General features: G+C 44.8%; 1 protein-coding gene across 6 annotated transcripts in view; it reads left to right on the forward strand.

The window, feature by feature from the left end:
- The window catches only part of Cacnb4 (calcium voltage-gated channel auxiliary subunit beta 4), a 252,035-nt gene that overhangs the window by 212,477 nt on the left and 25,094 nt on the right, over positions 1-14,464 (forward strand). For all 6 annotated transcript variants that reach the window (XM_057755680.1, XM_057755681.1, XM_057755684.1 and 3 more), the window contains 5 exons: positions 1,571-1,647; positions 3,004-3,023; positions 3,244-3,324; positions 4,287-4,345; positions 12,304-12,413. In XM_057755680.1, coding sequence (XP_057611663.1) covers positions 1,571-1,647; positions 3,004-3,023; positions 3,244-3,324; positions 4,287-4,345; positions 12,304-12,413 — 347 coding nt within the window. The remainder of the gene's footprint in view (positions 1-1,570; positions 1,648-3,003; positions 3,024-3,243; positions 3,325-4,286; positions 4,346-12,303; positions 12,414-14,464) is intronic.

Consider the following 14,464-nt stretch of genomic DNA (forward strand, 5'->3'; position numbering starts at 1 on the left):
TGCTGGGGATTTGAAATGCACCAGCCTCTGTGGTCAAAGGAAACAGCACACAGGCTTCAGAATGCAAGGGGCAGGTTCCAGGAGGGCGAGCAGAGCTGAAGAGAAGCCCTGGCCACACTGGGTCTCACTGGAGCTCTCTGAAGCACTGGTTTCATATGCATTCAAAGTTTTCAGAAGTCTTCCAATATAGCAAGTTCTGCTACAGTTACCATTGCTTTGAGACAGTCCTGCTATGTAGTCCAGGCTTCTTTGGTGAGGCAGCTCTGCACCAGCCCGCACCCTAGTGTGGATCACAGCTGTGACCATCGTGTCTGGCTGAAGCAGTTCTGATTCAATCTTGCTTTTCAATTAATTTTTGTATTTAAGAAACCGGTGTGTTATTTAAGTCTTCCTTTCCTGCTATCCTAATGAAAAGCTCTCAGTAGTCATGGAAACTCTTAGAAGCACAGTTCACCTCCCTTCTAAAGATTAATCTTCTGTTTAGATGTTTTATTATTAACCCTCTGGTGCCCTTTGCTCTAGACATTTCGTCTTCCGTGCTTCTTACCACAGCTGGCTCTTCCCTGGGGCCTTTGCAGCTGCTTCCTCCTACCGGGACCCCTCTTCCTCCTTGGCTGTTACCAGATCGCTCCATCTCTTTCAGGTTCTTGCTGCACAGTTCCGGTGAGCCCTTCCTTCCCTGCACCATTTTACGTGGTACCCACTTCAGGCTCACCCCTTCCCCACATTTTCCATCTCTTTCCAACTTAACTGTTTCTATTACACTTACTGCTCTAGGAAATTAGATATTTACCTCTTTCTCTACTTTAGCCTTGATTATCTCGTGCTGGAATGTGGCTCACTAACAATCTCCCACCATTGTTGCTGTTATTAATACATGCATATATACATACATACATATATACATACATACATATATAAATACACACACACAAAGTTTGCTTCGAGGCACGAGAAACAATAAAACCAATGGTTCATTTACAGAAGTTCTTTTGTCATGCTTCTGTCTGTAAGGTATCGATAACGTCTATGTCCGTAGACGGGGAAAGCCAACGCTCAAGATGTATCGCGATGTGTTCCACAGCCAATAAGTGACTGAACTGTTCATCACTGGCTTATGAACATATGTGAATCATGACTGATAGCTCTTACTATTGGCATTAGGAACAGTTCATGGAACACTGCCCCCCAACTTGCCCCCACTTAAACTTTTAAGGAGATGTTCTTGGGGTCCTCTTGCTTGTTCTAAGCTGTCTGGCCTTGGACTGGTACTTCAATACTTGGTCTTAGGTAAATACATAGCTCCGAAGAGCATCCTCACCAGGGGTCCTTCTGCTCAGTTTTTATATGAATAACCGGAAAAGAGAATTTGCAAAATATTTCCAGGTCTCCATGAGATCCCCGCTTCCTCTGAGATCAGAGAAAGCATTAGAGCAGATTCCCGAAGCTCTTCTAGCAGGTCTTAGTATGCTTTGAATTATTTAGTAGAAGGCCAAAGAACACTTAGATTCCCAGTTTCTGTTTTCAGAGGATCTAGGGCAAGAGTCTTAAATTTGTTTCCATGTTCTAGGAAATCGAGTGGAAACTCTTCCTCCAGTCTCGGAGAAATGGTGTCAGGGACGTTTCGAGCGACCCCCACAACAACAGGTGAGCAGTCTTGCTATACCAAGCATTGGAGCACATAAGCCAACGTTCTTACTGGGTTGGGAATAAAGGCTTAATTGAAAATGTAAGGCTTCTTTTATTTAAGATTTCCTTGCTCATTTGAATTCTAGTTTGACTTGAAGTGTACTAATGATACAAAAATTCAAGTCATCAGTATAATTTTGAAAAACCTCATTCACCCCCTACCCACTGCTTCTTCATGTATAAACCAATCTCAAGTCCATTTTTCTACTCAAGAACTCAAAGTACTTCAAGATTGTGAGGCCCGTAGATATAAAAGCTCATGGATTGTTACAACAATGTTCTGTATGTACCTGAAATTTTAGCCCATGTTGGGACCAGGTCATACATACTGGGGAGCATATAGCCCCCCTGCAGCCAAGATTACCTTGTCTTTATTATTGGACATCAGGCAGTTCCAGTTGAGTCCCAGAGTGGATGCAATGAAGAGACAGGGTATCTCAGTAAAGCCTCCATGTGTCTTTGGATATAATGAAGATGTTCTCCTAGAAAGTTCTCTCCCATCACATTTTCTGACTCCTGAGAGCTAATTTCACTCTGGCCAGGAACTGAGGCTGTATGAGAGCCCCAGATATCGCCAGCTCAGAGCCTTGGCTCTGCCATTCATGTCAACGCTGGGTTGATGCTGGGATAGTTCTGGGGACTTGTTCCTTGTCTGTGAGGATTCATGCTGACCTCCGGGGCTGAGAACCAACCTGTCCCTCTAGGTGACCCCATGTAGACAGGACCTAATGCTTGGATGACAGCAAAGCTACCTTCATGGGCTGTGGACTAGGTTCTCCCCTCTGTATGTTTGCTGGACACTGGGGCGTTACAACAGCTTTTCACTCTTCCACCTGGAGAAATACCTGAAGATCTGACATATAACCTCGTGGTTCACCAAATGCACAAATACAGAACAATAGCAACAACAATCAGTAATGTCTAAGGTGGTACTAATTTTGCTCACATTGTATTGTTTCTTTTTATTATATTTCCTTTAGACAACTTGCCCTCCGCTTCATATGTGCCACATCCAATGTGGGCACACCCATAGTTAATGGTTAGCTAACAATCTCAAGTATTGTTTGAGTGCCTGTGCCAGCCTTTCGCAGGAAATTGCAATGCCAGGTCATTGATGCAGGGAAGAAGTGGTCCATATCTCATGTTCTCGCAAGTAGCATGTCCATGGCGAGGTGGCAGGGCAGTGATCTGCTGAGTGGGTGCAAGGCAAGCCCAGAGGACAGTTACAGGGTACCTTCTCCCAGCTTTTAAGCTCATGTGCTGTCGTTTGCAGAGATTGCATATTTTGATGTGGTTCTCATTGTTGTCTTTTAGCAAAACAGAAGCAGAAAGTGGTAAGTTGTGTTTCCTTTTCTAAACTCCTGCTAAGGTTCCTATCCGTACATGCCTGTGATGCTCCATGTCCGTGGCCCACATACCTCTTGAGGGATGGGCCTCCTCGGTGGGGACCCTTAGGCATCACTTACTGTTCAGCCTGAGAATTCTGGATGTTGTGGCTGTCGAGGAGAGAGGCCCGGTCTCACCTTCTCACTCGTGTTGACGCGTCTTTTTCAGACGGAGCACATCCCTCCCTACGATGTTGTGCCATCAATGCGCCCGGTGGTGTTAGTGGGGCCATCCCTGAAAGGTTATGAGGTACAAATGATCTGTTACTCTCCTTTTCTTGACCAAGAACCCTGGGGACCCTCCTTCGGAATCAGACCCCTCCCAGGTCTGTTTACAGATAGGAAGCGGTAGAAGGCAGTGCACAGAAGGTAAAGGCAGGTGGTGGGGGAAAACCAGTAAAAACTAGATTAAACTCTGGAGGGCAATTAGACATTGCCGTGTAATAAAGAGGAGTGAAGGTTGTGTGGCATGACATCTCAGATTTTGCTATTCTGACTTTGTGTTTGAATGGAAAAAAAAACAGGTGGGGTGTGATCTCTAAATCTGAAGCTGGGCAACCTTCAGGCCAACTGACCCCCCCTGCTAGGATGATGTCTGGAGGAAGGAGGTATTTAGTAAACGTTTGTTGAATGAGCTAAAAACATTCCTGGGGCAGTTCTAAAATTCTCATCTCTCTTTCTCTCTCCAAGATGGAAACGTCAGGTGATGAGCAGGAAAATTATGTACAAAAGGACTTAAGTCTCAAATAGGGAGAATTTTCAAGACGCTCAGGCTGGGGTAGCTGAGCCCAGAGCTGACACTGGGACTGATCACTGCCCATCACTAAAGACAAGCATAGTCCCGCCATGTGAAGATGGCCAGCCCTCTTGTGCATAGCCAGTTTATGGTCTCCTTGGGGCAGATGAACATCCTAAGGGACGTAGGAGGAGGGTTTGCCTGGGGTTCTGGTGAAAACTATAAATTCATTTTTCAGCACCTTGGAGAAGAACCAAGGGATTAGCAACTATGTTTGATTGTCTTGAAAATCAGCCCTGGAGAACATCTGTAGCTGGCCCCTGGAGATGCCTGGATGTGATGGGGGTTTCTCCTCAGTCACTGTGCCCTTTCCTTCCACCTCTCTCACCGTTGACTTCTCTCTCTCTCTGTCTCTCTCTCTCCCTTTCTCTCTCTCCATGTGTTTGCCTCATTCTTTTTTCCGCACCTCTGCGAAGGTAACAGACATGATGCAGAAAGCCCTCTTTGATTTCCTGAAGCACAGGTTTGATGGGAGGTGAGACATATAGATGTTTTTGTATTTTTATTTTTCTTTAACTGAAAAAGTGTGATGAATTGATTTGTGGATCTATTTCCAACGATTACAGAAGTCCAGTGGTTAAACTGAATTCAGTGTTCCAGGAGAGTGTTCACTGAAACAGCTATGAAAATACCAAGTATTGCATCAGGCCCCCAGGGACAAACAAAAGGAAATTAATCCATTTGTTGGGTGTAATGTATGTTTGTCTTTATTTTCTCGCTTACTAGTGAGTTCATACCGAACTGGTTTTCAGAAATTGGTTGAAATGTCAATTTCTGATAAATACGATGGCTCACTGATCATGCTGGCTAGTGTCTGGGAATTGTCCGTGTGTGTGATTTGAATGTCTAAATAACAAAGTGCTTTGCAAGCATGAAATGCTGGAAACAGCCTTCAACAAATAAATAAATTTCCTTAAAAGAGAAATGCAATCTTCGCTTTGCCATAGCCTTCCCGAGTGACAGCTGAAGGACACTGTATTTATTTGGGTGCTATTTTCAGAAATACAACCTCGTGGTTTTTATAGGTATGTTTTCTATGTACCCCCTATAAGCTATCATCAATATGGCCAAGCCCTCAAGCGAGTTTATGCTTCAGTTTTGTGGAAAATGTCTAGAGTTCCTAGTGCTAAAAAAAAAATCTGTATTGACTCAACGATGAAAGTTTGATTGTTCACAATGTGGAGTGTGTTCTGTGTAGAAACAACCACCCAGACAAGCTGAAGATTCATCAGAAGCAAGCTTACATAGTACACATTGAGAAACCCAGGCAATGCATCCAGGTTATCACTTCACACTGAATAATTCATTTTAAAAATGTTTAAATGCTTTTAAATAGATTTTAGACTTTAATTTTAAGAAAAGGCAAGCACAAATTGTGTGTATATAAAACTTAAGCCCAAGTATCTATAATTTCATACAAGTACTTTTTGGTGTTTATAGTTTGTCAAAAGAAAAGCCTTCTGTGTAGTCATATGAAAATAATCACTGGTTTCTAGGACTAGACACAGTGTAAAGAAGCTGAGGGGATGGGGGAATAGCGCAGGGGGTAAGAGTGCTTGTTGTACGTACAAACATAAATCGCTGAGTTCAAATACCCAGCACTCACATAAAGCATAGCGTTGCCTCTCCCTCAGTGCTGTGTAGAGACAAGAGCATCACTAGGGCTTGCTGGCTTCCGGTTTCTGAAAGGCATTGTCTCAGATGATTGCAGTGGAGAGGGTTTGAGCAGGAGTCCTAATGTCTTCCAGTGTGGACACCAGCCCCCCACCCCTCTCTCTCTCTCTCTCTCTCTCTCTCTCTCTCTCTGAAGACTAGGGAATTCATGTTCTAAAAATGCATTGCAACAAAACAGCTGAACCTGGACTCTAACTTAACGGCCGTGGTCTAGTCCTGTTCTGTGGTGTTCTGGGTCATAACTCTGACCCCCGAGTGCCTCTGGAGGGAAGGCAGCTAACACGAGCAGTCTGCTGTTCTTGTTACATTTACAGTTCCTTCAGCTCTGCATAGATCATTAGTTCTAACCCGGGGTGCCTTCACTGAAAGCTGTCCTGAGCAGTGGCCCCTCCTCAAATTCCATCCCCATCTTTGATTTGAGCAGATAGATCTTCCCCACACACACAGGTCAGCCTACCCTTGTGTTAGGTTGTTCTGTTTCCAGGTGACATTCCTGTGAACAATGTTGCTGAAGGTTGGAAGCACTGATGACAATGAAGAAAGGAACACAGAGGGTTGGGCAAAGGGAGAGAGGAATGGCTGAAAGACGGGCTTCAGGAGAGCAAACTGATGTCTGTAACCCCAAGGCCGTGGAAAACGATGCTCATTGAGTTGCAGCACAGAGCTGTCTGGAGTCAAGTAGAATTATCTGTTCCATTTACTGAATCTACACAATTGAAGCTTCTTTTAAATTAAAGATAGAATTAAAATTCCAATGTCAAGTTTTCACGGGTTCTGATGATGGCAGAGAGGCTGGGGGAGGGGACCCAGTAGCAGCTCAAATGACAACTAGAGACAGAGGCAGTTCTGGAGAAGTCCGAAGCGTAGAAGTCCTGGAGAGAAGTAGGTAGCAAAGATAGGAGTGGTAGAGGAATGAGCAGAGAGTGCCACAGAAAAGCCCAGGGAGCCCACTGGTGAGCAACTGCGGACAGTTGGGTAAGGCCGAAGTTGGCCCGGAGCGTCTCACAGATGCTCACACGTCTTCTGTGTGGGGAATATTGTGCTTTGAGCTGTGACAATCTGCTGTGTTGTGTTTTTACCAATTAATAAAAGGAGAGAAAACAGCACATAGTCTTTAGCTGAAATCGGCCAAGAGAACAATTACACCGAAGGGTGACTCAGTGGACCAGCATCAACAGCACCGTCAAACAGGAAGCCTGTTCGGGATTTCTTCGGCTGTGACTGTGGTAGGGGAGACATCATCATCAGGAGAATGGCTCATGCTTTCCAGAAAGATCAAAGAAGAAATCCGTGTGTTAAGAGGCTTTTTAATCCAGTACTGCTTTTCAGATCCCAATTCAAAATTAATTCAGTGGAGTAGATGAAGCCCATCTGTTTGACTTTACCAGAAGCAAAAGCTTGGATGGCTTTTCCTTTTGACTCCTTAGAAATAGGAGTCACTTTAGACCTATTCCTTACTCCATTTGTTTGAGACTACTGTAGCACTTATGGGGGAAAAAGTAGTACTATGTAGCTCCTGAGGATCTCTCGTATATGTCAGTGTGGGCTTGATTCCTGTCAGTGGATTAAGGGACGAGTAAGCCTGGCAGTCTGCTCCAGTGGCATTCGGCCTGCAGGAGACACAGTGGGAACCAAGTGTCTCTATCCATAACACAGACATCCCCAAGGGGCTGGTCGGTCCACCACTGTCCGGCTGTGGGACAGCCTCACTAGCTCCAGTCTGCTGACTTACACCACACGTTTCTAGTCCTCCCCAAAATTAGTCATCTAGGCTTTCAGTTTTTTAAAACTTCTTTTTATTAGCATAGATTCACCGTACACAGCACTGGGGTTCCTAAAGGCAGCCTTGAGCTTTTCTGACTACCCAGTAGCTCTGTAGCGTCATGTCGTGTCCTATGTGGAGCCTACAGGGATAGGGTCCTAAAATAAAGGGGCCTATGGCTCAAGGAACATGTAATCTGAAATGAACAAGCAAAACAGAACAACCCCAAATTATCAAGTGGGAAAGAATTTGAAAGAGAAGAAGTTAAGCATACAACTTAGGGAGGTGCTGAAACTTAGAACTGAATTATTAAGGAAAGGAAACAATGTCAGTTGATGACATCACAGAGCAGCCGCGCCACGTAAGTTTGAAAACTGTTTGCCACAACAGTTCACAAATGGAAAAGAGAAACCTCTACCTTAGAACCAATCTGTCTTTCCTCTCAGCCCCTCCCATGATTCTCTGTTCTAGCCTCAAACACTGGAGATAAGGGAACATTTGTGTGCCACCTTGAATGCTTAAATTAATAGATTTGTTTACGTCAAGTCTTACTGCCGTCCCCAAAGGTTCCTGCTGCATGTAGAAGGCTCACCAACTCTGGGACAGGAGAGTCCTTGCCGGTGGATGCTAACTTCTGCAGATAAGATATGAGGAAACTTCCTCACGAGTCTCTGGATTTTCAACAGCTGCTTTCTTTAATATTTACACACACACACACACATATATGTGTGTGTGTAGCACCATGACCAAGGCAATATTCATTTATATATGTGTGTGTGTGTGTGTGTGTGTGTGTGTGTATGTATGTATGTATTTTTGAGGCATGGTCTCATTACGTAGCCTTGGATAGCCTGGAAGTAGCTATGTAGACCAGGATAGTGTCAACCTCCCAGACAGCTACCTGCCTCTGTCTCCTTAGTACTGGAATTAAAGGTGTGTACCACCACATCTAGCCCTCTAAGGCAACTTCTATAGAAAGAAGGGTTTATTTGGGGCTTACCCTTCTAGAGGGCTAAAAATCCATTATGACCATGAAGGGAAGCAATGTGACAAGCAGGCCTGGAACCGGAAGCTGAGAGCTGAGGGCTCACATCTTGAACCATAAGCAGGAAACAGAGTGGAACTGGGAATGCCATGTGACTTTTGAAACCTCAGAATTGGCCTTGCAGTGATGTGCTTCCTCCAGGAAGGCTGCACCTCCTAAGCCTCTCCAAGCAGTGACACCAACTAGGGACCAAGTATTTAAATGTCTGAGAATATGGGGGACATTTAAAACCACCATAAATGCTAAGAACAGTCATTTAAGAAATCAGCTTTGTGAAGTGCCTTCTTTGCCCTTAGCACTAATACTCGGAGATAGTGAGGACAAATCTATCCCCACTTTATTGATTAGGGGATGGAGGCTCAAAAATGCTATCTTTGTCCTTGATCATGGAAATCAAAAGAACGCTAGAGGGGACCCTGGGGTCTTCCTGTGCCTTCCTTCCTGTTCGTCCTGCTTTGGAACACTTTGCCCATCAGCACTAGAAATTTAAAAATATGTGTTATGCTGATTTGGGCTTCTTACTAATTAGCCAGAATAGAAATAGATCTTCCCGCTGTTACATTAACAACATGGGAATACTAATTTTATTTGAATGGGTGTCACAACTGAAAGAACTATCTTCCCATAGAATATCTGCAGAAAGGCAGATGACATGGTTCTGGAGATAGAGACACCTGCCACCAAGCCTGGTGTCCTCAGTTCTATCTCTGGGCCTCACTTGGAGAGTGGAGAGAATGGACTCCTACAAGATGTCCTCTGACCTCCATAGCACACTGGCATGCACATGCCTACTGCCCCTCCCATATAAATGAAAATGTAAAAACAAAAATTCAGAAAACTAATAATGTCACCAACTAAGATGAATTCTAAAGGAGAAACGTGCAGACTTAGTGGATTTAGGGACTGCTTTTTGGGTTGTAGGGACACTAGCTGCTATACCCTGACTTCAGGGGAACTAGACTCCTGCTGTGCAATAACTGCTGGCACTGCCTAGATGGGGTTGCCATGGGAACACTTGGGGAAAGGTACCAAGGTGCATGGTAGATGAGGAAAGCAGAGAAGCTGGAGACATACCATTAGTTTAAAAGCATAGTCAATTAGGAGACACTCGGTGGTGAGTGCAGTCCCTTTGCTGAGGGAGCTTGCACTTCAAAAGAAAGAAATCAAGGTCTGGTATCCACCTTGGTAAAAGTAACCCTTCCAGCAGAAGAAAGCCTTCGGCATCTCACTGACTGACTTCTAGAGCCGGAGTCAGTCCTTTCTGGACTCTATTCCATGAGTGTGTGTTTTTGCTGACAGACAACATATGTTATCAATGGAGTCTTTTACTAGAAAATAAAATGAGAAAAGGAGCATTTTGCTGCCCTCGGCATTTTGTCTATTTTTAACATTCAAAGCAGCTTCTTCTGTGTATGTTTGACACTGGTTGTATTTGAATGGCTGTGTGAAAGTGATTTTATAACCCAGGGGAAACGTTTGTTGATGATTTCTTCAAAATTTAAGAACGAGGAATTACTATTTGGCTTATGAAGAGCTAGGAAATTTTGGCACGGCAGAAATCATTTTTCTGAAAAGTTGACTCCTGTCCTTCCTTGAGTCAGCTCACTTGTCTATAGCTCTGTACTTGGGTTGTTCTAGAATGTGACAGTATGTTTCCATCCATTCTTTAACAAACAAGAAGCCCAGAGCCCCAATTAAACAGAAGACCTCATTCTGTGAGGAAAGATTGCTGCCCGGAAGACATTGCATTTCAGAGTTGCCTGAGCGAGGCATGGCAGCTAACGCCTGTCATCCCAGCGCTCAGGATGCTAAGGTAGAAGGCCTGAGGGCTGCTGCAAGCTTGTGGCCAGCCTGGGCTGCAGAATGAAACTGTCAAGAAAAAGAAGGAGAAGAAGAAGAAGAAGAGGAGGGGGGGAGAAGGAGGAGGATGAGGAGGGAGAAGAAGTAGGAGGAAGAAGAAGAAGAGGAGGAGGAAGAAGTAGGAGGAAGAGGAGGAGGAAGAGGAGGAGGAAGAGGAGGAGGAGGAGGAGGAGGAGGAGGAGGAGAAAACCTGAAGTGGAAAACTCAGATATGGGGCTCTCTTGTTTTAAACCTGATCTGAACCCACACCATGCTCTCAGCAGGGCCAGAGTTGTAAGCCTACACCTGGTGGCTTAGCTCATCTTAGAGATTTGTTGTACTGAGAAACAAAACTGAACTGAAAGAGAATTGTCCATCCACGTAATTAAGCCTCTTCCTGTGTTCAGGGCTTCCTAGACCATCATTGCCTGGAATAAACCAGTGGATTTTCTGTGTCTCAGTTTACTTCTTGGAAAAATATAGAAGTTCTCACACCAGTGTTTTCTGATGTCATTTAGCAGTCGGAGTTTCCTTTTTTCCTTCACTTTCTTTCTTTCTCTTTTAAAAAGCGATGAATTCATGAAGAAGCCCATGTAGAGGACAGAAATGTGGAGATATAAACTGGAGGGCCACTCATGTTTGCGCTCACAGTGAGTGGTCCCTGGGCTATCTCTGCACAGCTTTGGAGTCTATGCAAGGTAATTTAAGGCTGCCTCAAACAGTCATCAAGTCATACAGATTCAAAACGTTAAAACATGGCAGTGTTCCAAGCACCTGCAGCAGCCCAGGCCAGCCCCAGTTGGCATCAGCACCCTGCTGGAACTCCTGCGCACCCTGTTGCTCTAAAGACCTGACTTTTTAAGTTAGGTCCTACAGTGGGTACCTATGTTTCTAGTATAAGGGAGCCTGAGACAGGAGGATGATGGAGTCAAAGTTTTCCAGCTACACATAGTAAGACCGTGCTTAATTTTGTTGTTGTTGTTTTCAAGCACTTATGAAAAGGACAATTTTGGTTTCTCCCCAAAGCTCCTAGTACCTGCATCTCCAGACAGTATTAAAATGTCCTGAAACAGGAGTGAGAGGGCATGAAATTAAATACACTCTTCCTGCTGTGCTCTAACCCCAAAGGAGTTTGACCCTGGAGGAGAGGAAGTCTACTCTGAGGATAAAGGGAAGTGATGCTCCCCTTTCTGGACTCAGCCAAGCCATGTGGATGAGGGTAGGGAAGGCCCGTGGATCTCTGTAAGTGGCCTAGGTGGACCAGCTTTGAATTCTACAGATAATAACTGGGAACTGAGCCGTCTCCATTAAAAATTATTTTAAAGTCTACATCATTTCATTTGGGAATGCATATTCCGGTTGCTTCCTTCACTCCACATAAAGTCTATGCTCTCTTCTTCTGTGTCTGTAAAATGTGTTCTACCTCACCAAATGCCAGCTCCCGCCTACTTCCACTATTGGGCCGACGAGTGCCCACCAGATGTGGTCAGATCCTGTGCAAACATGTGAGGCTCCTGGGCCTGCAAAGAAAGAAACTGTATTTCTCACCTCCTTGGTGGCAAAGCTCCTCTTGGACCTGTGGAGAAATGTTCCATGTATCGGGGATTAACGACAGAGCCAAGAAATGCAACGTAATGACCAACTGGTTCACTTTTTTTCTGAGATCAAATAAAGCTTTCCCTCTGTGGCCAGCAGTGCTGGGGCGGAGCTGTTGCGGGCCCTGAAGGTCTTGTCCAAGAGCAAAGCCACTGTGAATTCGAAGGAAACTGTAAAGCAATTTCCTAGAAAGAGAGTGGCTAATTCATGTTTTGATTCCCTCCTGGCGTGGTGTGTGTTTTAAAGGCAACTTGGCCGGGCAGGCCATAATGGTTGGAGAACATTTCCACTGGAGTGGTTTTCAGCTCAAGAGCCAAAGCCGTCATTTGCCATCATTCGCCCTGTTTGTGTTTTCATACGAGCCAGAGCCTGTTCAAATTCCTTGTGGCCGATGTTGACTGTACGGTGCTTCCTCTATAGTGTGTAAAATGGCTATTGAGCACTGTGGCTATAAATCACTCAGGGAGCCACATAACAGTTTTTACTAGCTTGTTCTGTTCTGTGTTCCTCTTCCTAGGATATCAATAACAAGAGTGACAGCTGACATTTCTCTTGCTAAGAGGTCTGTCCTCAACAATCCCAGCAAGAGAGCAATCATTGAACGCTCCAACACCAGATCCAGCTTAGGTAAGATGCGTTCCTGCAGGCATGAGGTGTATATGTGGGGAATGTCTTATCCAGCTTGGATGCTGTCCTGTATGGAGACGTGTTGGGTATCTGTAGAGAGAGCCAATCAATGGACAGGAGAAGGGAGAGTCCTGTAGCAGCTAGAGCGCCCCCCCCCAGTTCTAATCTATTAGCTATGCCGCAGTCTGGGGGGCAAAAGGCCTTCTCAGGATCTTCTGTTCAGTTGCTGCTGAACCATAGGAAACCACCCATTTCCTTTTCCCCAAATGTCACAATAAGGCTTCTGCCATAGCTGACACACAGCTGCATGAAAGGAAATGAGATGTTGAGAAGAGCATGGTATGATGTATTTGTGTGCACCGGTGTACCCAGAAGCACCATCCCTTTCAGTAGAAATGGTGACCGTCAGGATGAACATGCAGGGAACATAAACCCGTCTTTTCTGGGTGCTTTTGGAAAACCTGTTAAATTCCTTCCGTAAGGGAGAATAAAAGGTTGTAGGTGAGTTGGGGTCTGAATAGAAGTGGGTCACTTTGGGAAATATTGCCTTAAAAGTAGTGACCGTTTTGGAAGCTGAGTGAGGGTATGCATACCTGTAATCTCAGCACACGGGAAGGGGAGTCAAGAGCATCAGGAGTTCAAGGCCAGCCTGGATTACCTAAGACCTTTGTCTCAAAAGCAAACCAACACCAGAGTCAACTCAGGCATAAGGAGCATCACCAGTCCCAAAGATGCTGACGCGCTCCGGTCTAGTGGTAGAGTCTTCACTAAGGGCTTCCGGCACCGGAGTTTCTGACTGTCCCAGCTTTGCCTGCCTGTAGCACATTTATGAAGAAGCTTCCATTAGAACTCCCCCACCCTATAACCTGTCTGAGTAGCCAAGACTGTTGGTTTTCTTGGAGAAAGTACACTAGGTAGATAAAAATGCCCCTGTCTTCCTTGTGCCTATAATTTGCTTATTATGCTCTCTGTACATATTCTCTAAGCCCTGGGCTCACCCTGCTGTGTGATCCAGCCTTGCCCGATCTCCCCAAGCTCCACAGCTGCTTATGCTGCAGTGCCAAGGGCCGAGGGCCTTGCGTTGTTTCAGCAGTAGGGTATGAACCAACACGCCAGCTCACTGCTGCTGCAGAGTAGACAAAACCCAGGAATTTCTGAGTTACCTGAACCGAGACGAAGAGTGCCCTGTGGGTTCCGGTCCTGGGGCAGTCCAGTTTGTGTTGCTGCCTTTTAGTTCCTTGGGAAAATCGCTAAATTCTATTTTACATTATTTTATAATAACACGTGAGACGCGAAACTAAAATGGTAAATGATATGAGCTTGTTCCATCATAGTTCTGCCTAGAAACTCCTTTAAAACTGTGGCAGTCCACAGCACCAATAGAGGGCCTACTCCCATCCCACCCCACCCCGTTCCTTCTGGCTGCAGTAAAAACTGACTTTATTTTCAAATGCCCTTATTGAGAAAAATTTTTTAAACTGTTTCTGACATGCTAGGAAAAAAATGAATGTATGTTTATGATTACTAACAAATGCAATCTATTATTTCATAAGAATTTGGCAGGGATTTCCTTAAATAGATATCCTGAAAACTGGCCACTGGAAAAATTAATCTGAAGCCTTTCAGGACATTGGTGTTTAATAATGTGAAGGCAATGTGTGTTTTGACTCTTTGAATCCGTAGTTTTTTAAAAGATGTGTGTGTGTGTGCGCACGCGCGTGTACTCTCATGCACATATATACCACATATATAGGGGTGCCTAAGGAGGCCAGTGAGGTTGTCTTGCCCTCTGGAGCTGGGGTACAGGTGGTTATGAGCTGTCTAATGTGGATGCTGGGACCGAGCTTAGTCCTCTGGAAGGGCAGCAAGTGCCTTAACTATTTGACCATTTCTCTCTCCTCCACATTCATACTTTTTAATGTAGATCATGCATTAAATGTCAGTGATTCTCTAAGAAATGAGAAACTTTTGCTTTTATGCAAAGTCTTCTATTAGTAGAATCTCATTTAGATTTTGGGCATGACACACTACATCAGCTGATTAATAAAGTA

This window comes from Chionomys nivalis, chromosome 22 (genome assembly GCF_950005125.1).
Source record: "Chionomys nivalis chromosome 22, mChiNiv1.1, whole genome shotgun sequence".
NCBI classification, from domain to species: Eukaryota; Metazoa; Chordata; class Mammalia; order Rodentia; family Cricetidae; genus Chionomys; species Chionomys nivalis.